The 23,101-nt window shown below is 43.1% G+C and overlaps 1 protein-coding gene across 1 annotated transcript; it reads left to right on the top strand.

The window, feature by feature from the left end:
- The first annotated feature begins 1,076 nt into the window (after window positions 1–1,076).
- Window positions 1,077–21,278, top strand: LOC143484229 (somatostatin receptor type 5-like). The gene is made up of 2 exons (XM_076982868.1): window positions 1,077–1,373; window positions 19,266–21,278. Exon 2 carries the CDS (start codon window positions 19,329–19,331, stop codon window positions 20,748–20,750), a length of 1,422 nt encoding a protein of 473 aa, XP_076838983.1. The 5' UTR covers window positions 1,077–1,373; window positions 19,266–19,328; the 3' UTR covers window positions 20,751–21,278.
- Window positions 21,279–23,101: the final 1,823 nt, after the last annotated feature.

Here is a 23,101-nt window from a genome sequence, read left to right as displayed (position 1 = left end):
TAATGAACCATTCGGACCCTGGGGGTGGGGGGGGGGTTACCATTTGTAAAGACTAGAACTGAAGGTCTGAAACTAAAAGTGGAGATATCAAAAATAGCTACAAACACAAACGTTTACATTGTAGAAGTAGAATAGGGATAATACCTGCATTTTGACCACATGTGTAACAAATGTTTTTAACCCAAAGCATTTGGAGTACAGCTAGAGATTGTTGGTCAAGTAACAGAACAAACACCAAACAGTCATGTGTGGGATGCAAAAGACAAAAGGAATTAATAATTATATTTACAGTTGTGTTTCTAATCTGGCTGTGTGATATTGTTACGACTGTTACTACTATTTTCTTGACAATAGGCCTATATTAAAATAATACCTGTGTTAAAGTACTCAAGAAATGAAGTCTAATGTTATGTTTTGACATTAGTTATAAATAAAGTACTGACTGTAGGTTTTGTAAAAGATAAACTGTCCTGAAATCAACATTAGTTTGATAATAGAAGTTTGATACTAAGTTTAACAGTTTGATAATAGAAGTGTACAAAAAAGTCAAATTACATTTTATAATCTGTAGGTTCCATGATTGACTAAAGGTCCCAGTATGTATCATTTTGAGGGAATTTATAACCAATTAGTAGTTAAGTGCACCTGCACAGATGTACACACACACACACACACACACACACACACACACACACACACACACACACACACATCTGCATATTTAAAATGCTTATATTACATTATGGTGTGATTGTAAATTATGATTGAATTACTTTATCTAAATGTTACTATTTGTGTCTATATTCCATAATAATCCTTAGAAATAACAGTGACATTATATGTAAAATGCCTTTAGAAATATAAAATCTTTATTTTCTAATGTCATGAGATGCATCTGATCCACACAAAGAGACCAAAACAGAGCGCTAGCACACACACACACACACACACACACACACACACACACACACACACACACACACACTCGGGTACCAGTGATTTATATCAACACCTCCCACTTTCTATCCCTGGGGCGTCTGCTTACAGAAGAGCCGTTACCTGGTTACAGGCGGGCGATGGAGCATCTAGTAATATAATGTTAAGGAGTCCCCGTTAGTTTAGAGCAAATTCATATAGCAAAGAGTTTCTCGCGCGCCTAGAAAGTAGATCACTTCGCGCGCTTCCCACCCTTGAACCTGGTTTCACGCGCTGTTCACATTGCACGTTTGAGCAATGTTATCCAGCCCCATCCTCAAGTAGCTGAGCAGCAGCATCACCCGGAGGCGCCTGTGCTCTTTCAGCCGCGCAATTCCTGTTCCCACTTCTGTTGGGAGGAATTCCAAGGATCTCGGGTTTTACGCGATTGATCCGAGGTAAGTTTACACCGCACGTTTTGCGCATCTCTTTTCGGCACAGGTGTATTGTTTATGTGATGTGCATCGCTGGGTTACAGAGTTGCCAGTAACCCGTTTACAAGTGTATTCAGATTTCTTATGTGTTTTACTTAAGACACTGTTTCATGTAACCTGTGAAATATCCGAAGCTTCGCGTGGACAGCGGTTGTAGACACAGAGGGTTCGGGGAAGTCCGCTGCTTAGTATTTGAGAGTGCGCTTTGCTTTTGACATTTCGGACACCGTAGATGTAATTAACGTTACTCAGTACGAATTATGCTGCAGGTGTTATTGTAATTCCTTTGGGGAGTAATGCAAGTTCAAATGCAACGTCACACATCGCCCCTATTCAAGCATGACTATGTAATGACTATATCTGTAGGCTATCTATTCCATGACTATTGTTTCCAACTATTGTTTCCAGTTATAAATATCTTTCAAGAATTACAATTACATTACGGTTTGATATAGCTGTAGTTATTGGATTTTGCCTGGTATATGCAGTGTATATGTCCGTTTATTGATATTTAACTTCCCCAACCTCAATTTTTAGCATTTATTAATATAAAAAAAACTTTTTTTGTGCCTGTGCTAAAAAAAACAGTGGTACAATACCACAAATTAATATCTGTGTGTGTGTGTGTGTGTGTGTGTGTGTGAGAGAGAGAGAGAGAGAGAGAGAGAGAGAGAGAGAGAGATAACTGACACACTACAGTTTTGAAATAATGCCCTGAGAACATTGTACGGTGAAACTGTGAAATGGGAATTACACTGGCACTGCAATCTGGAATTCTGGGACACCACCCAGACATCTTTGGCAATATACCATGTTACATGCATCCACTGAGCAGGTACCAAATATGCTAAAGCCAGCCACACTCTCCCTGACGATTCCTGGCAGCATCCACTGTTTCATGAGTGTGGACAGGGCTGATGTTTAAACACTGATCTACAGTCAGTTGAATGTTTGTTTTTAAGGACTCTTTCAGAATAACTCGTCTGTCCTAATACATGTGGCTAGTAGTTCACTGATTCTTATCACATTTAGGCACTGAGGACCAGCCTAGGGTGTCACTCACTAGTCAACATAGTGTGCTGAAACAATTTCACTTCACCCACCATGACGGGTATTGAAACCCAAAACCTGACACTGTCTGCCCTCATATAGCCTGTGTTCCGATCCATGAGCCTGTAGATCGAAAGTCTGTCTATTAGCATATAAGATTATATAATTGGATTATGTATAATATTAGAATATATTAGTATAGCATGTCTTAGAATATCTATATAGTATAGTTACAGGCTAGTACACATTCATTACTTATTGTTGCTCTAGGTAGCACTATAGGTACCATCTTCCTCTCTGTGAAACCTGGGTTTCATGTAGAATTATGATTCATTTTCCCCAGTATTTATTTGATAGATTTTTTATATAGGGTTGTAGGGTTATTTGTCGCCGGATTGCTAAATGCTTTTAGTGCACGTGGGTCATAGCTTTACGGAGAAAATCATGATGTTTTGTCTTTGTTCACGTATTGTAGTTATAGCTGGTCCTTACATTGTTGTGTAAAGAGACCGGTGCAAAGTCGAAACCACTCCAGTGTGATGATAAGACTATCGCCGCTCTCCGACCACTGTTGTTTGCCTTGTGGTGCAGTGAACAGGGCATTCGCCTTTCGAACGGCAGCTCCCATGTGTGCCTGAGTTCAAGTCCCGCTCACGCTGTGTCTCTGCTTGCCAGGGTTCTGAGGATAAGAGGCTGAACGCTTTTGTGTCTAGTTTGCATATTCACGTTTGTATTGACCAGCAATCGGGGAATCCAGACAAGTGAGCATGTTTTATTGGGCTTCCTAGAGGCCATGATTAGTCCATGTACCATCTGCCCTGCTGGAAAAGGATACAAGACCTATCATCCCCTACACAACTATACAGTACCAGGTGATTGCCAAGGGATTGTTCGTGGTTGTATCTGTATCGGGCACCTGTGTGGCTCCAATCCGGCTATGCTTAGGCTGTTATTGTGAGCATGTCTCACCACCTTCTCCTAAGCAATATATGAGGCAGGCAGGTGGTGGTTGCAGTGTGTCAGTGAAGCCTCTCACTTATGGTCTCAATAACATGATCTCATTGGGATCTCCTTTGATGTTATTGCTCTGACACCCTGGTGTCCTGGTGAAGAGTTGAGCAAGTTTCCTTTTAAACCCTTGGAAGAATGGGTTAGCCTGCCGTTGACGCGCCTCGCTCTGACAGCAGTGCTGTGAGGGTGATGCAGTTGGATGGAGCCGGTTATACCTAGCTGCCTGCAGGCTTGATTGAAGGGTGAAGCAGGAAATAGTGTGGGGGCTGAGATCCTCTACATCTCCTTGGCTTCTTCGGCGAGTGGAGATGTCATTGGAGACCAGACGTGGGACACCTCCAGCCCTAAAGCCCAGTCTGCCTGAAAAACAAACTCCTAAAAAATAGTAAAAAATAGTTCTTAGCATTGGTCTCCTGTGACACATGTAGTCTGCAGTTACGGCGTTATTACAGCAGTGCTACCCCAGTGTCCTGAAAGCACCCAGGATGAAAGGAGGGGTAAGGACCTGTCGACCACGTAAGCCAGTGTACCATAAAGCATTCATGATCCTGCTAAAGTGGAAAGTGGAGGGGATTTTTTTTTCAATTCTGTCTTTGTTACAGTTAGTTAGAGAGCCAATATAGCAATCAAGAAACTTCCCGTAACCTTCCATTTATGTTTGAAGGGGTTATAAAAACACACATTACACACTTCATTACTCAGTAGAGAGACAGAGAAAGTGAGAGAAAGAGTGTGGGAGAGGGAATCGGGGGGGGGGGGGGTGTGAGAAAGAGAGAGCGAGTGACAGCAAGAGTGAAATTAGGAGGGAGAGCGATAGAGCAGAGGAACGTGTGGCCTTGCACGTTGCCCAGTTAGCAACTCTTCACCAGCTGGGTTGCATCTCAGGTGACAGGCGCAACAGTCTGCCTCTCACAGCCGAACTTCAGTTGCCCGTTTAAACAGTCCGTAATTACTGACACACAGCCCTCTCATCAGCACCGTGACATCTGCTCTGGATCTGCCATTGCATGAATCTTCGCCACACACAGCCATGGGGGCTCTGTGTTAACTCAACAGAATTACACAGGCAGTGGGACATAAATGTGCATCTGCTCCCGACAGGTGTGCAGTTATTATGGCATTTGTGTATGAATGCTCCTGTGTGTGTGTGGGTGTGTGTGTGTGTGTGTGTATGTACTAAAGATCATACAGATCTACTAATTTCTCCTGCGTTGTGCGTCAGCATCTCTGCGTAGTGTGTCGCAAGCCTTCCCACTCTTGTCCATGCCTCTCACCAACAGCATGACACTCAGCATGCCAGTGCAGCGTCTCCCAGCCCGCTCCATTCCAACGCCGTAGTGCTCGCTCCATTCCACCCACACACCGCCGCCTGCAGTCACACAGCCGGCCTTCCTCGAGGTGCATCGTTACACACGCTCAACACCTCTTACCCGCTTGGCGCCGATCAATGATTTACTTTTGCGATTTCACTTCCAGGATTTCAGAAAGCCAGAGATGCCTTATTGATCATAGATCGTTTTATGATTGCATGCTTGGTGCCCAGGGGGATGGAGATGTGTTATTCTCACTAAGGCTCGCTGGGTTGCCATCGAATTCTCTTTCTCTCTCTCTCTCCCTCCCCCTTTATTCTCTGTTCTCTCAATCCAATACATTCTGTTTTTTGACCACAGGCAAAGTTTACAATTACAGTGAAAGGGAGGTAACAGTGGCACTTTTTCCTGCATGCAATAACACCAACTTTCTCATTGTTCAGCCTTAGGCTTTTAAACAACTGCAGTAATACTTTGAATAATACTGGGCTATTTTCTGCCTTGAGCTCTGAGATGGAGAATGTTGGGCGATGGGTTTCAGTGTGCACTGAGATCGCAGTGTGCACAGACGCACAGGCATGTGGAGAGACCACGGCAGGGTCAAAACCACTTCAGAACTTTTTCAGTCCACTTCTTCAGACCCGGCTGCAAGGGAGTTGTACCGAGACTCAAAGCATAAATGCATAACAATAACAAAGCAGCATCAATGTTGGTGAAGGGATATTCTTTTACATAGACACCGCTTGCTCATCTTATCTTAAGAGATTGGGCTGGATCCGGTATTGGCAGTGTGCCTTCTTGTCTCTTAGGTGCTCGATAACCATCATGCACTTCACTGCAAACCTGTTCACTGCAAACCTGCACTGCATTTGTTTTTGGTAAGTTCCTGTTGAGGAAACAATCACAGAAATGTCATACACAACCTTTGTTAAGTCACTCCTTACGATTTATTAGGATATCAGAAAGGTCCTAAAATAATGAAGATGTGACACACTATCCATCAGGATTTTTTTCGTCAGCAAATAACGTTTCAAGAATGGCACTAACAAATTCCATTCTAGTGGAAGCATGCTTGATCAACTCCCCGATGATTTATTCAAAGCCTTCTGGATGATTAGATTTGAGTAGGAAGATGGGAAACCTTGCAGATGGAAGATCCCAGCTGCCTGCCTGCCAATATCATGCCTGTGAGATACACGTGCCTGCATACACACACACTGACACTGTCGCTGCTTCCACCATTTTCCTGCAACATTACCACAGAACATGGGTACCAAATACCTCACAAGCATAGAGTTTGTCACTACCACATACCCTTTAAATCTGTCTGTGGGAGGCTTTAATAAAAAAATGCCTTTTCTTGCAGTCTTCTATTTTCACTAATAGGACCACATTCTTTGCCATTATCACACACACACACACACACACACACACACACACACACACACACACACACACACACACACACACACAATCATTTAGCTGTGGGTAGAACAACAGTGGCGTTGTTAATGCCATCTTAAGATAAATTGATCATTTTCAAATGATTCCTTGAACTCAACTGAACCATATATAAATCCTCATGTGCTTGGACTGTAGTCACAACTTATCATAACACACGTAAAATTGTTTTTATTCCATATAAGACGCATTTTTGAGGAAGCTTGGAGCATTTTAGAAAACAACATTCCATGAAAATGTCCTCCAAAAATATCAGAAAATCACGTCCTCTAAATCCAGTGATCACACTTCTGAGCCACAGCTTCAGTAGAACGCCAGTACAGATCTGATCACAGAATGTGGACTCACTAATGCAGAGTTGCTATCATCTGAAAGGCAGGGATGCAAGAGGGCTGTGCGTGGCACACAAACGCCCCTGCGAGCAGTCCTGACCTTCATCTGTTCTTCTCCTTGGGAGGAAGACAAAAGAGAGTTAGAGATATTTTAGGCTTGGGTTAGAATTTCACTCAGACACAAGGATCTCCCCACGACACCTCACCATGGTCAGAATGTCGCCATTCAATGGCGGCACATTCGGATTGAGGCTGAAAGATATCGTGTGGACAGGCATGAGCCCTGAGTCGAAAAAGATAAGCCAAAGAGTGAGAACTAGAGGTAAGGAAGTGAAGCCCTCCCCTCACCCCTCAACTCACTCCTTCACTCACCCCTCCACTCACCCCTTCACTCACCCCTTCACTCGCCCCTCCTCTCACCCCTCCACTCACCCCTTCACTCGCCCCTCCTCTCACCCCTCCACTCACCCCTTCACTCGCCCCTTCACTCACCCCTCCACTCACCCCTCCACTCACCCCTTCACTCACCCCTCCCCTCACCCCTCCACTCACCCCTCTATTCACCCCTTCACTCACCCCTCCACTCACCCCTCCACTCACCCCTTCACTCACCCCTCCCCTCACCCCTCCACTCACCCCTCTATTCACCCCTTCACTCACCCCTCCCCTCACCCCTCCACTCACCCCTCTATTCACCCCTCCACTCACCCCTCCACTCACCCCTCCACTCCCCTCTGATAGAAGCTCACCAGCAGCACCACGAAACAGGGGCTTTAAAATACCCCTTGGGCGTTGTTTAGATGTGGCTTTTTTCTGAAAGGAGCGCAGCAGTGCAGGAGTGCTGAGCACGCCTGTGGTGATTATCAGCATTTTATTTGATAAATTAAACATTAGATTTAATTTTCTATAAACAAGCAACTGCTTGTAAAATCACAGCTGTAATTCTATCAAAATTGGAGAGGAAACAACTTATAAGGATTTTAAAAGGATGAAGAGCAGGTCATAATGAGGTCAGGCATGATTAGTCCTCATCACCAGGAAATCCTTCAAGCTCCGCTGCGCTGTCTCTGCTCCAGTCCAACAGGCCCTTTGTGATCTGAGGCTCTCGAGTACATCTTCATTATGACCTGGCAGCATGTCTTCCTGTTTGTGTTTTGTCTGCGCTGCAGCGTCTGATAACTGTGCCTTATTAAAATGTGCAGTGTGTCCCACTAGGCACAGGGGAAGGGCAGAGCTGCGCTGATGAGTGAGCGTGGATTTATTGCAAGCCACCCAGCCTAAAACCGTGATGATATGATTGGATTGTATGGCTGAGGTGAATTTCAATACGTTAGCCTCCTGTGCTCCCTATGTTTGTAAGCTTTGAAACGCAACATGGTCTGCGTTGTCTAGAGGAAATCCTTTCTTCTTCACTTACATATCCAGCATACAGACATTTGGCAAAAATGTAAGATACTACTGTCTTTTGGTTCTCTATAACACATTAGTGTTTAATTAGTTAACATTAGTTTAATTGATTAGTGTTCCTAAGCAAAACGTTAGGGACGTTAAGGTCATCTGTGCTGTAGGTTAGGGTTGTACTGTACCTGCCCTGATGTGAACTCATCTAGGCAGGAAAATCACCTGAAAGCTTTCTTATCTGAGTCACGTACTATTTGAGTACTGTTCTTTTGGCACAAGCACTCCATCAAGATCAGCGTTAGTGGGAACACGTACAAATTCTACGAGGTAAGGCGACAGATTGTCCGTTGTTTTTCAACATTACGCACTTTGCAAGAAACCCTTTTGGTTTGGCGGGGGTGGGGGTGGTGGTGTGACGTGTCTGTGGGTGTGGATAAGTGCCTTTCAGGGAATTCTGCTTTATATAGGGTATTCAGAGCTTTTGAATGGAAAACAGTCAATTAGGACAAATCTGTGGTGTGTGAAAATCAGTTTCACAGAGAAGCATTTAGCTAGAGTAAAAGCTACAGCTTTCTGTCTATGCGAGTCCTGTTTTTTTTACTACAGGGAATAAATCATTTGAAAATATTTGTCATTTTTTGAAATATGTTTGATACTTTTGAATACGTAAGAAATAATATGCCTTCATTTAATCAAGAAGTGACCCATGTCACCAGTTGTCTCCAAAATAGTGGTGTTAGTGTTGTTTGACTTGTAGGGCATTTGTAGGTCGTGGTGACCCCTGAACCTGGATGTTGTCGTGGAGATCCTGTAAAGAACCATCAAGGAAACATAGAACTAGTGCATTCTCGAATGCCTGACCTCAAGAGAGTAAACATTTATGCACGTTGCTTTATTCAGTCATGATACGCTTAAATCAACAGTTCTAGTAGTAGCTTGTAATCTAAATTCTTTGTTTCTGCATTATTGTATTTGAACCTTGGTAAGCAGGTGCCCTTTTACCACTGTGATATAACACATAGTGCATCAGCCAGAATTAATTACAAGATATTTTCAGTGATCTGTAGGCTTGGGTCTTATATCTTTGAAGAAACTGCATTGTACCTCAGTAGTAAATATATTGCCTGGTATAAATTTGACTTTGACTCTTAAGTTAAACAAATGCTAAAATTGCCTTTGGACAAAAGTCCATAATAAGTGTTTTAGAGATGAATCGGGTGACATATATATAGAAATGAATCAGGTGACGTACATTTAGAGATGAGTCAGGTGACGTACATTTAGAGATGAGTCAGGTGACATATTTAGAGATGAGTCAGGTAACGTACATTTAGAGATGAATCAGGTAACGTACATTTAGAGATGAGTCAGGTAACGTACATTTAGAGATGAGTCAGGTGACATACATTTAGAGATGAATCAGGTAACGTACATTTAGAGATGAGTCAGGTAACGTACATTTAGAGATGAGTCAGGTAACGTACATTTAGAGATGAATCAGGTAACGTACATTTAGAGATGAGTCAGGTAACGTACATTTAGAGATGAGTCAGGTGACATACATTTAGAGATGAGTCATGGGGCCATACATTTAGAGATGAGTCAGGTGACGTACATTTAGAGATGAGTCAAGTGACATTTTTATAGGATTGCTTCCAATCACTGCACAGAATAATGTTAGTTTTTCTAACTTTAGTGCTACCATAGCAACTACCATAGTGTTTAGAAATATGTCAAAAGTGTGTAGGCAATGGAAATTAAAAGTCTTTGATCTTAGTACTTAAATGAAGCAATCAGTCTTATTTTTGTTTATCTAGTGTAGAGCGTATCTCTTGCAGAACAAGAAACCCATTCAATTCCTTGAATAAGCAGTGGTTGATCAAGGCTGATAATTTATGCAGTGTAATACATGCCACATCTAGTCAGAAATATGACAGAGTGCAAGAATTCTTGCCAAATTTGTATCATTTGTTACCAGAAGCTCAACTACTGTGTCGCCAGACGTGGGGGTTGTTGCACTGGGCCCGTAGGCGCCTGGAGCAGCGCGGTCGGCGTAGACGCCTGGAGCAGCGCGGTCGGCGTAGGCACCTGGAGCAGCGCGGTCGGCGTACTCCCCATACGGGCCGCTTGGGGAGACCCCTTCGGTCTCCATGCTCTCCTCGTCCTCACTCCGGGTTCTCTCCATGAACTGCTCCGGGCTGCCACCCCGGGAGCACGAGGATGGACTCGCCTCTGGTCTCCAACTCCCCTTCACAGTCCCCGCAGAACACTCCGAGGGGGGCGGACTACCCTCCTCAGAAACGCCTGAGTGCACGGACAGAGGACGATCTTCCTCTTCAAGCTCCTCCTCCTCCTCACCGTAGTCAGAGGGGTATGCGGAGCGCTCCGACGGCGGGTAGTCCTCGTCGTCGTCCTCCTCCCCCTCCTCAACGATGGAGGCGGGACCTACAGGTGGAGGGAGGTAGTCCTCTTCCTCGGACTCCTCCTCCTCTCCCCCGTAGTCAATAGTAGACACGTCTTCCAGCGACGGGGGGTAGGCCTCCTCCCCCTCCCCACCGTAGTCAACGGTGGAGGCTTCGCCTATCGACGGAGGATATGCCTCCACCTCCTCGTCCTGCTCCTCCTCCTCGGAGTCCCCCTCCCCAAACTCGTTCTCCGGGGTGGACTCGGTGGCTCCATAAACCCAGGAGTCCACCCTCAGCGGCGAGAGGGGAGTAGGGGAGTGTCGCTCCCTCCAAATTCTCACCGCGCCCTGGCGGAAGATCTCCGCCAGCTCGGGGTCCCTCTCCTCTACCTTCCGAGCTGAGGCCAGCTGGAGGGCGCACACCGGGTCCCTCTCCAACTGCTCCTGCATGGGCGAGGTTACGCGGCGCGGGGGAGAGGAGGAAGAGCGGTGGTGTCGCTTACTTGGCTTCTTGCCCTTCCTTGGCTTTGCTTTGTGGCCTGGCATAGTCCTGGTGTCTTCAACGGCTCGTCGTTCTGTGACGCGCGGGTCGTGGCGAGGAACGAGACACGGAATCCCTCTTGCAACTGACGTCACTTTTATTTCGACACGTAATATAGCGCTATGAAGCGCACAGAAAACATAAACAGGCACACAACGTGCAGACTTAGACAACGACGAGCACAGAACACTGTGTGAGCGCACATTAAATAGACAGACCACATTAGCCCCATGTGATTACGAGACGATTCACAGGTGAGATACATTATTCACACAACATAGCCATCACCGCGGAGATCCGCTGACGCAGACAGAGCACGTGGACAACGTTTACACACGCCCAAAAGGGAGGGGCCGGGGTCCTCAACGTGACAATTAGTACCCCACATTTAACCATTTAATTTGGCAGCTGTATTCTATAAGCTTGGGAGGGTTACTTTAACAGATTAGTAATAACCTGCTAAAGTGTATCTGTAAGCTAACACTTAAGTTTATTATTATATTGTGTTAGCTTATTTTAATCTATTATTTAACAGAGTTTAAGAACACTGACAAATCAAGACAGTGTTGTCTGTATTCTCAGATGTGTGCACATGTGTGGGGCAGTCATGGCCTGGTGGTAGGGAACTGGTCTTGTGACCAGAGGGTTGTGGGTTCGATTCCCAGACCTGAGGCCATGACTGAGGTGCCCTTGAGGAAGGCACCTAACACCAACTGCTCCCGGGCGCCAGGCTAGGGCTGCCCACCGCTCTGGGCACGTGTGATCCACAGCCCCCCTAGTAATCACTAGTGTGTGTGTGTGTGTGTGTGTGTGTGTGTGTGTGTGTGTGTGTGTGTGTGTTCTATCTGCACAGATGGGCAAAATGCGGAGGACAAATTTCGATTGCGGTGAAAAATCACAATTGACAAAATATGGCACATTAATATAAACAGGTCCTATCTCCAGCAGTGCTGTGAAGGTTCTTGGCTGCAGAAGGCCTGTCCCTATACTCCTGTCAAAGTGGCTCCACCAGCGTAAACATCCCAGACTTGTACAGAATGTTTGTCATCCGTGAAAACAAAGTTCTACCTATAGAACCTGTAGCTGGGATTAAACCTTGCTGGAATATATAGAGCAAAAGCTCTTGCATGATAGGAGATCAATCATTTGTTCATTATTTTACAATTTTGCAGAAGGCAGTAGGTGCTACTCCTGTTAGATACTAAGTAGCAGTCAGGTTCATAATTCAGGTTCTTCATTTACACTCATTTTAACTAATTTGTAAACTGGAGTTTATGACAACAACTGTGGGACTTGACAAGAAGAAAGGTCAGTGACTGACTGCTTGAACTCCAGGTGCTTAATTAGCAATATATCATCAACCAACCACAAAAAGAAAATGAGCTTCATCAAGGTAACGTTTACTTGATGAAATGTCATGTGTAACAAATACAGAATCTACGAAAAACAAAAAGATCAACAGGGTGCTGTTAATGAACGCCAAGAAACGCGTGAATCGCAGAAGGAGAAAGGCCCCAAATACACGTCTCATTCCAGTCACACACTGAAAGGAAGAGGCAAAACGCATCCAGCAGAACCACGACAAATGGAGTGTCTTTAAACCCTTAATTAAATAAACACACATCGCATTTGATGCTGATCATAGGAACCGTTACCACGATTACAACTCAGGGTGTTAATCTACCAGTAGCCTATATAATTATAATTATACAGTTCCATGCCATGGCTGACTGTTATATATATATATATATATATATATATATATATATATATATATATATATATATATATATATATATATATATATATATATATATATATATATATATACACAGAGGTAGTGCAGTGAAGGTCACAAGGTTTCCAGAAAGAACAAAGTGATTTTCACTTTCAGAACCTTACGGCCCTCGTGGATTGGATGTTAGAATTTATTCTAACAAACCATTTTCAGGCCAGCAGCACTCGGTGAATGACTGAATGACTGCACACCAATAGTTTTATGATTTTCCTGACAAATCCAAGAAGTGAAGCCATGAAAAACATCATACTTCTGTGTGAAATAGCCAGAGTGAATATGTGGCAGTAACAAAAGTATTTAGCAGTCTTCTCAGAAACAATGGTGATATATGATCAGTAAATTTAGTGCTAACAGAAGCTAATAGACATCTTCAGTGTGAGAGAAAATCACCAGAGAGTTTTAATTTTGGTCACTAATAAGATGGTATTGTTTAAAAGCTTTTCCTTATTACAGATGGTAGTGTATGCAAACACACACACATGCACGTACACACTCTGCTCAGTTTCACAGTTCCATGGCTGACTGCTGTTTGGGTGGTGGGACATTCTGAGCCTCATCTTTGCCATGGACATAGTTGTGGGTGCTGTGCTGGTATGAGTGTGGATCAGGCACAGCAGTGTTGCTGCAGTTTTTACACAAGTAAATGTCACAGCTGGGTTGAAGGTGGCTCGCCACCTAAATATATTTGACCAACAGTGGTTGTGTGGTTAGAAACTTACTGCTGAGGGCTGTATTACTGTGCATGATAACAAGGATGTAGGATTACACCTAAAAAAGTGTTTGTAGTGAAAAAATGTTTCTACTAAAGTGGGTGGTGATTGTTAATAAATGCTAACATATGTCATGGAATCAAGTAGTAATGTTCTGGACCATAGATAAATGTCATATGTATCGTGCAAGAAAATAATGCTTGAAGCCTAAAACTGTGTGAGTGGCATTGATACAGCAAGGTGACAGCAAGGTGTGTGCTTAGGAAACTGGTTCCAAAATCAGGCACCTATCAGGTGAACTTGAGAATGAAACAACGTGAAGGGTACCTAACATATCATAGTGAAAAGAAGTTTATAGAGGATTTAACTGAATAAGGAATAAGACTGTCCAGTGCTGTGCATTTCAGATTTTCTTACACAATTATGTATATTTTTTGCATTTTCAAATGTATCTCTCTTTCCTCTCTTCATTGTCTCTCTCTTATTTATCTCTTTTCTTTCTTTCTTTCTTTCTTTCTTTCTTTCTTTCTCATTCTCTCTTTCTCTGCAGGATGTTGTATGTGTTATAAGTTATACCTTTTCTGAGCACAGCCATAGTCCCCACATGTGGGGGATTTAGTGTGAAATTAGGCGTGCTATATTCGGAAGGTTTCATGCCATTATTTTGATGCATTGCAGCATTGGATCCAATAATATGGTTCACACTGTATTGTTTCCTTAAGATGATTATGTAGACAAACTGCACAGTGACAGCAGATAAGATTGCTTTCGGCATCAACACTTCCAGTAATCCACTAGTATGTGCACATAGACGTCAGTTTGATGAAGCACTTCTTTCAGGTAAGTGACAGAGAGCCAAACGGGGAAAAAAAGCATAGAATGGTGTTTTCAAACACAGTTCCAAAATATTTTTTATACTTAGAAAATTAGGCTTATATTGTTTTTTAATGAATGACATTAATAACTCTCAAATTATTCATAACACGTAAGGAGATGCGTTCCCACCACTTTCTAAAATGGCTGATTTCATTCCAATTTATCCACTTTACACAACGTGTACTGTAAAAATACTTTAAATGATCAGTAGATGCAGAAAAGGTTATGTAGTCAGGCCACACCTCTAATGTGATATGTGACCAGCAGTGATGGCTAAGTTACCTTGAAAAAGTAATCCGATTACTGATTACTCCTTTTAAAAGTAACTTAGTTACGTTACTGATTACTTGATTTTAACAGTAACTACGTTAGATTACAAGTTACTTTAGTAGTTACATTCAGCAGCAAAATTAATTTTTCCAATACTCACTTTATTGGAAGTGCATTTTTAACAGTAACAATGTATTGAAGCAGGTTCGGTAACCGTGGCAGAAACTGCTTAATCCAAAAGTCCCGAGGAGGGAAACTTTATTGATAACGCCCCCCTACACACACACAGTGTCACTTAAAGGGCAAGACTCGCCGTGAGGAGTAGGAGTCGCTACAGTATCTCCTGACATTACGTTTGTGTACCTGCGTGGTATTATTTGCAGTGTTGTATAAAGTATTAGAGACCCATACTTGAGTAAAAGTACAAGTACTCTATCAAAAAATTTACTTGAGTAGAAGTTGAAGTGTTCTTTAAAAACTTTACTTAAGTAGAAGTACAGAAGTATTCAACATTTTTTGTACTTAAGTATTGCAAGTAGTTTTTTCTAAAAATTTATTACTCAAGTACTGAAAGTAAAAAGTACAAGTATTGTGTTTTGATTTAATTAAAGAAAGCCATCAAAGTTTGATTATCAGTGGTTTTTATATATGTCTTACAAATCAAAGATGTCAAAGACCACAAACACTGTATGTTCTGTATGTACAAACAAGTAGCAACTTAAAAAACTGGGCTTAACACTTCGTACACAAAAAACATCTCCCATGACCTATGTCCCGCTACGTCGTAGGTTTGAAGCAGAAGTACAAGTTCGACTTAATTTAGCTGAGAAAACGAGTTGTATTTTGGACGTAAAATCCGTTCGTCGGATTCTGAGGATGAGCCTACTGCCCTGCGTTTACCCCCAATAAATGCCCTGACCCTATAAAAACACTATAAAAATGGGCACTGATTAGTCAGCATGAAAAGAGACATGGCTTACTGTTGCTAAAAACACAACATCGCCGACTGCCAGCTAATGTTAAGTGAATGCACGTCATGAACATAATTAGGTTAGTTAGCAAAGATATATTCTGTGCGTTATATTTATAACTTACATTGATGTGTTTCTTCAAGTTCTAAGGTGAATTTTTGGAGGCCAATATTTCACCCTCTTTAGGGAGGTAGAGATGGCACTTCATCCTATAGGAATTTACTTTCACTCCAGCAAACGCAAACACTGTCTCTGTCTCCTTCCTCACCCTCACCGCCACAATCACTCGATGTTGATGGTGTGGAAGGTGCCAATATATGTACATTAAAACACCAACAAGCTTAATATGCAGCACTTATGCTGCTCTTCTGCTGTTACCAAACACGGTACCATCTCTTTTAATGAGATAAAAAGCGAATTATTTGGAATACTTTCGAGTATATGTGTATTTGTATAAATATGTAAATTAAGCTGAAGGTGCTGGAAAATACTGAAAATTTACCTTCAAAGTGCCCACACAAAAATCGAGAGGTGCACGACCTCGTGACGCGACCGCGCGCATGGCCAACGTGCATGGGCGGAGCCACCGCGATTGCGTCATTTTGCCGCGCGGACCCTTGCGGCAGTCACGACGTGTCAAGTGAACCTAGATTACGAAGCTCAAGTGTTCAGTGAAGGCAGCAACAGAGTAAACGAGACGCGACCGGAGCATGCTCATAAGACAGCCTGATCGCTTGACCCGGTGACAGCGCCAGCTAACATATTTATAATTGTAACGAGTAACTATACAGCGCGTAAAAAATGTATCAGAGTAAAGGTATTAAACTGATGGAAAATATGTAGTGAAGTAAAAGTGGAAGTAGGAGAAAAAAATAATACTCCAGTAAAGTACAGATACAGCATTTTTGTACTTAAGTACAGTAGTGAAGTAGTTCTACTTCGTTACTATACAACTCTGATTATTTGTAAATGTATTTGTAAATGTAATACAAGCGAACTGTTCAGTCAGACAGCTTGTGAAATGAAATACGATTACAATTTCAAGCATTTTAAAGTAGGCAACGTTAGTCAAAATTCCAGCACTTTTCAAACGTGGAACACAGTGCAACATTAAAATTCTTCAGGTAAATGTTCCTTCCACTGTTTTTGAGGGGTGTTTCTTTATACTACCACATATCGTTACGGGAGGACACTGCGTTACGAGAGGACACCCTCTCACAGGGTCGCGCAGTGTGCGGAATCGAGCGCTACGGTCAGACGCAAAAGTAGAACTGAGCCAAGAAGAAAGCAAAAATATATATTTTACTAGGGAAAATAAAAATAGTAATGCACAGTTATTTGGATAAGTAACTTTAATCTGATTACTGGACTGGAAATAGTAGCGCGTTATATTACTCGTTACCGAAAAAAGTGGTAAGATTAGAGTAACGCGTTACTGACATCACTGGTGACCAGTGCCTGTCATTGTATGTGAGCACTGTGAGAAAACCCAGAACAGCTGTTGAAATCTCATAGGATCTTAAAATGAATATTACATTGAAGTACATTTTTTAATCAAAAATTGTCTTGTAAGAGAGATTAGTTCCAGCCTGCATATTCTAAGGTATTCACAGATAACATGTTCACATCACAGTGCTGTGATGAGGGAGGACTCCATTTCATTACGATGGTTTGACCCATGAGAGTAGGAAGAACAGGAAGTGCTCAGGGCTCCAACCTTCCAGAGAAAATAACACTTGAATGGCAGTAAAGAGCCAGAAGCCCCAAAGAATCAGGCCGACATCAAAGACGCCGTCATTTCAAATCAGAGATGCAGCGGCGGCGTTAAGTGGGATTAAATAAGGAGAGTGTGTTTGCTGTTTGCAATTAGTAGAGAGAAACGAAGTAATGAAGCCACAAGACAAACCAATCAGAGCCCTGAGCCCCTTAAGACATCAACTGAGCACTCTGGGTAATGACATCAAAAAGGGGAGTGTGGTGCGCACAGGTGTGTGCACTTTTCCAGATGAGCTCACGTTGCTTGAGGCTGCTGGGAGGGGCTTGTACGGCTCCGGGTCTTAGGCACTGACAAGAAGCAGTATTGGTCTGCAGGAGAGTTTTTAATTTCCCCGTGTGGACCAGGCCTTGAGACAGGCATGCGGCTGTGATGTCCGCATCACAGATAAGACTAGACATGAGCGGGGGAGTGGAAGAGCATGTGAACGAGAGAGAGAGAGAGAGAGAGAGAGAGAGAGAGAGAGAGAGAGAGAGAGAGAGAGAGAGAGAGAGAGAGAGAGAGAGAGAGAGAGAAAGGTGCCCTCTTTGATGTGCACAGGTGTGAATGTTCCCCCAAGTCATAGACGGACAATGTTTGTACAGTGAGAGTATGGGCAGACAGGGAAGACTACATCTACATCGCTCTTATTTGCATGCACACTCCTGGCGTGCCCAAGTGTAGCAAGGGACCCAAGCTATATCTGACATTCCCTCCCCAATAACACACACACACACACACACACATGCACAAAACATTGCCATAGTTTGTTCAGTGCTACATGGGTAAAATGTCAGTCATTAGCTGTGGTATGTGGGAAAAGGTGATGTTTAAATGGCCTGAGGAGTGTGTAGGCACACACACTGGCCACACACACTGGCCACACACAGACTCTGCAGGTCTGTTTCCCACAGCTGCCTCGCTCACTTCCTCTCCATCTGCGCTAATTGTTTCCTGTGTGACTCATACCCGCTGCCCATACATTTGTCTTACTCCTTTTATTTCTCACCCTGCTATCATTTAATTATGTTGTTTGAATTACCATTTCCATCTAACCTTCCATAAAGCAGCAGCCGCCCTGACCATCCCCCCCCCCTCCTCCTCTAGGCCTGTCTCATTCTCCTCATGACTGCTGTTAGTTCTTCCATCACAGTATTTGCACAGTTTAATGACAACTTCTAATTGCACGTTTCGTCATTCCCGTCACTCATGTCTGTCTTAATGATGGGGTAGACGCTGCCTAATTGGCCTGTAAGATGGACAATAAAACAACCAAAAACATTGTTTTTGAGTCACAAAAGGGAAAATAATTGAATGAGCATTAATATTCAGCATTATTTTATAGAAAATGTTATTTAATATGTTTTGATATTTAAATTTTGTTATTTTCAATTAATAAGAAATGGTGATTAGTTGTTAATATAATCTTATGCTTCCCTAGGGACGTAATAGGCTGTTCAGTTTAAAACTGAAAGACAGAACTGTGACATTGCTAATCACTTACGTTCAGTTAACATTTTAAACAAAATTGTTTTGCCAGTTGTAATATACATTTGAAACTGACTTCAGCAGCTCAGCTGTGGCACAGAAAACCAAAACATCAATGTGGAAAGTTACAGGAAACACAGTTTATTATATTACATCTAGTCAATAACATAAATGATTCCTCTTGGAAATAATTCACTAGCTGTGTGATTGAGTTTAGAACGGGATTTTATGTATTTCTGGCACAGTAGGTCAGTTATAGACTATTGGGTATGTAATGTCTGTGTCTTATAACTCACTTAAAACATGCTTCATGCTTGTTTCTCTCTTGAAGAATGGCTTTCTCTCTTTCTTGCAGAATAGCTGTAAACAATGCAGGAATTGTTCCGATATTATGCACATTTTGCATTCCACAGTTAGGCTTCGAGTCAGAGGGAGCGTTGAATGAAAAAAAATGACAGTTTCTGTTTCTCCTTTTTGTAGGACAATGGATGCCAGCTGAGCACAGCGTGAGAGACAGAGACAGAGAACGAAATCGGAGCTGTGATGGAGGTCTCCTCCGTGGACCCCTCTGCAGTAGCAGAGCTTTGGGCCAACCTCTCACTCCCTGGGTTCCTCTTCAATGAGACATTTTTCAACGACACATGCCTCTTCAACACCTTGAACTGCACCCATGGAACAGACGCTGGTGTGGCTGGAGTACTCACCTCGCTCATATACATCATCGTCTGCGTGGTCGGCTTGGGAGGAAATACCCTAGTCATCCACATTGTGCTGCATTACTCCAAGACCGAGTCCGTCACCAACATCTACATCCTCAATCTGGCTATCGCCGATGAGCTTTTCATGCTGAGCTTGCCATTCCTGGCCGTCCAGAACGCCATGATGTTCTGGCCATTTGGTTCGTTCATGTGCCGGCTGGTTATGACAGTGGACGGCATCAACCAGTTCACCAGCATCTTCTGCCTGACAGTGATGAGTATCGACCGCTACCTGGCAGTGGTACACCCCATCCGCTCTTCCAGGTGGAGGCGGCCACAGGTGGCCAAGGCGGTGAACGGTTCGGTGTGGGCCATGTCCTTCATGGTGGTCCTGCCCATGGTGATCTTCGCTGACATCTTGGAAAAGGGTAAAATCTGCAACATCAACTGGCCGGAGCCCAAAAATATCTGGAGCGCCGCGTTTATCATTTACACATCCACGATTGGCTTTTTCTTTCCCCTGCTGGTCATCTGCATGTGCTACTTGCTTATTGTGGTCAAGATACGCAGCTCAAGCAAGAAGGTCCATGCCACCTCCGCCAAACGCCGCAAATCTGAGCGCAAGGTCACTCGCATGGTGGTCATAGTCGTGGCCGTCTTCGTCTTCTGTTGGCTACCTTTCTATGCCCTCAACATCATCAACCTGATTGTGGATCCACCTGGTGAGCTGCAGGGTCTCTACTACTTTGTGGTGGTGCTCTCCTACGCCAACAGCTGTGCCAATCCCATCGTCTACAGCTTCCTGTCCGACAACTTCAAGCGGGGCTTCCGCAAGGCCCTGTGCCGGTCTTCTCGGAAGGTGGAGAGCCATGAACCTGCAGACCAGCAGCAACAGGATGAGCGTCGCCAGATGCTGATGCCCCGTGAGAGTCTGCGCAGGGCCATGAGAGAAGATGAAGAGGATGATGAGGATGAAGACAGGGAGGAGATGACTGAGATGACTGAGATCTGCAAGATCACGCAGAACGGGAACGGCAGCGGACAGGCCGAATGCAACCGTGCTTTGCTTTCTGAGAGGTCCTTTGCTGGTGGGCTGTCCAATCCTGGCTCCCCAGAGAGGAGATGCCCAGCTGGTGACAGTAGTAGCAAAGGACCTCCATTTGGTCCGACCACAGCTCTGCTGAATGGAACAAAGAATGGTAACGTGAAACCTCTGCCAGAGGAGCCTGTGGAGAAGAACACATCACTGGAGATCAGCTACTTGTAATATGACTGAAAATGTCTCCTATGTTACTTGAAATGGAGCCACAGTATTTGTATTTTGCTAAAGTTAACTGCCACATAGGAGTGTCATTTAAATTTGCAATTCTTCTCAGATTTTTCATGAGCCCTGAAAATTCTGCTCAAAGCCAGAATGTTTTATTTTGAGTCATTGAGTTATTTGAGTTATTTTGTAATGTTATCTGCAAATTGCGCATAAAATTATCGAATGTTTTTTTCAGTAACTGTTGGCCTTACCTGCACATCTCTACAAACTGAAGAGGATATCACGACTTCTGCCTTTTTTCAAAGTCATTATTGTGGAATTCATACATTACAAAATCCAACTCCACAGTACGCTTGCATGTACATTCATTAAATTTGTCATGGGGTTTCATTAAACCCAGCTGATATGATAAGAGTGAAACAATACTGCTTGTCAGTTACACTCAACTGTATTTAAATCAGGAATGCTTTACTGTACGGGAGTTGTTTGAGATTATGACATTAAACAGACATATAACACCTGCATAAACACTCTGTAAAAGATTATGAAATGTTTATGCGTCTTGTCATTTACTCTGCATTACATGGATCCGGTAATATCCTTAATAGTTTGGCCATCTGCATAATGTTTTGGATAGGTTTGTGTTGATAGGTTATGAATCTGTTTGTGTTGGTTATGCATGGCTTTATGTGTTTTATGTAAATATCATATGAAATATGAATATATCGATAGATCTGGGGTGAGTTTCCCAAAACGTTCTTAGCGCTAAGTAGCCTACTTCTTAACCTCGTACGTAAGAATGAGGTTACGAAGTACTTAGCGCTAAGAACGTTTTGGGAAACTGATCCCTGATCTGTTCATATATTTAATAGCCTCCCTCAGAGGTCCTTAATATGAAAGGCTTGTAAACGATTGAAGGATCTTAATGTGCATTTAAAACATTTTATGAACAATAGTTGAAGTGCACTTGGGAAGCTAACAACTAACAATCGACAAGCTGATCTTACCCTAAAACTCAAAATGGTCACTTTGTGCCAAAGCACTGCAATCATGTTTGTCTAGCTGTTGCTTATGTAAGATTTGTAGGAATAAAGACCCAAAGCATAAGTGTGGCATATATACTGTATGTTCATTTATATGTTTATAGAAGCACTGCAAAACAAACAAACTAACGTTAAAAAGTTAGACAAGAAATCTAAATGAATCGATCTTGCATATTGGGTATCAGCTAAAAACAATTCCACATCAGCTCCCCTGAGAGGTAGAAACAGCTGGCCTTAATCAGCATATAATTTGTCTAATCTTTAATTTCAAATATATATCCTATATAGTCAAATCTCCACACCCTCAAGCAGTCATCCAGTGGTCTGGGAGGCTTCTTGTCCATGACTGCAGGTAGCAACACATTTAACATTCCACTCACTGAGCTCTTGTGCAATTGTTTTGTAAAGGACCTGTAAATGAACCACTATCTACAAATCTAGATAAAGGACAATTGTTAACATATCAGTGACAAGTCCCAACGTCTTCACCCAACACCCTCACCCACATTCATCCCTCGACCGGCTCAAAAGTCGCTAAAAGTGATTACAGGTTATGTTGAGGACAACCTCCTACTGCCTTGGTAGGATGGATTTCACCGCCTTTAACATGATATGATTGCTGGAATTAAAAAAAAAAACAAACCGATGGCAGAAATGTGTGGAAACACTTAGCTGTCATGTCATACAACTGTTCCGTTTCTTGCTTACTGTGATAATTTCTTTGCTGTTGTTACTCAGCGCATGAGCACCGGTGTGTATTTCACACAGATTGTGCAGAGTCCAGCCTCTCGAAGGAAAAGCTGTTATTTCTGGCTGGGGGGAGCGAGGCACCACTCAGATGACCGTGTGACTGGACCGGCCTCTGGATCGTAATGAATCTCACCGCCCACCCTGGACCGCCCACGTGCAGTATGGACTCACAGAGATAGACAAGCAGTGCTGTAGGCTACTGGTAAACACCGTGACATCATTCCCCTCTTTGCATGGATTCCCACAGGGCCCGTACGCAAAACAAAGCCTTCCGCTCAAAGGTTAAAAATGCAGTGGAATCCCACGCACCCTAGAATGCAACCCAGTTTTTTTCATTATTATTGGTTTTGTGTCACTAGTGAGCCATCTCTGTTACATCAGTCTTTGACTCAGGTGCCCAGTGTAAAGGAAACCTATTTACAGTATATATGTGGACTAAATGCAGCACAGAACGCATTAGTTTGTATAAACACATTTTGAGTGTGAGTCAACGTTTTGAAATAGTTCTGTTCTGGTTCGCGTGTCTGTCAGAAGCGTGCTGGCTTTGAGGCTCTGTTT

This window comes from Brachyhypopomus gauderio, chromosome 2, assembly GCF_052324685.1.
Source record: "Brachyhypopomus gauderio isolate BG-103 chromosome 2, BGAUD_0.2, whole genome shotgun sequence".
NCBI classification, from domain to species: domain Eukaryota; kingdom Metazoa; phylum Chordata; class Actinopteri; order Gymnotiformes; family Hypopomidae; genus Brachyhypopomus; species Brachyhypopomus gauderio.
Note: the sequence above shows the minus strand (reverse complement) of the source record. Positions and strands in the feature narration are given on the sequence as shown.

What these genes read in the sequence shown, in the direction of transcription:
- LOC143484229 (XM_076982868.1), top strand. Translation starts at nt 19,329, where the DNA reads ATGGAGGTCTCCTCCGTGGACCCCTCTGCAGTAGCAGAGCTTTGGGCC.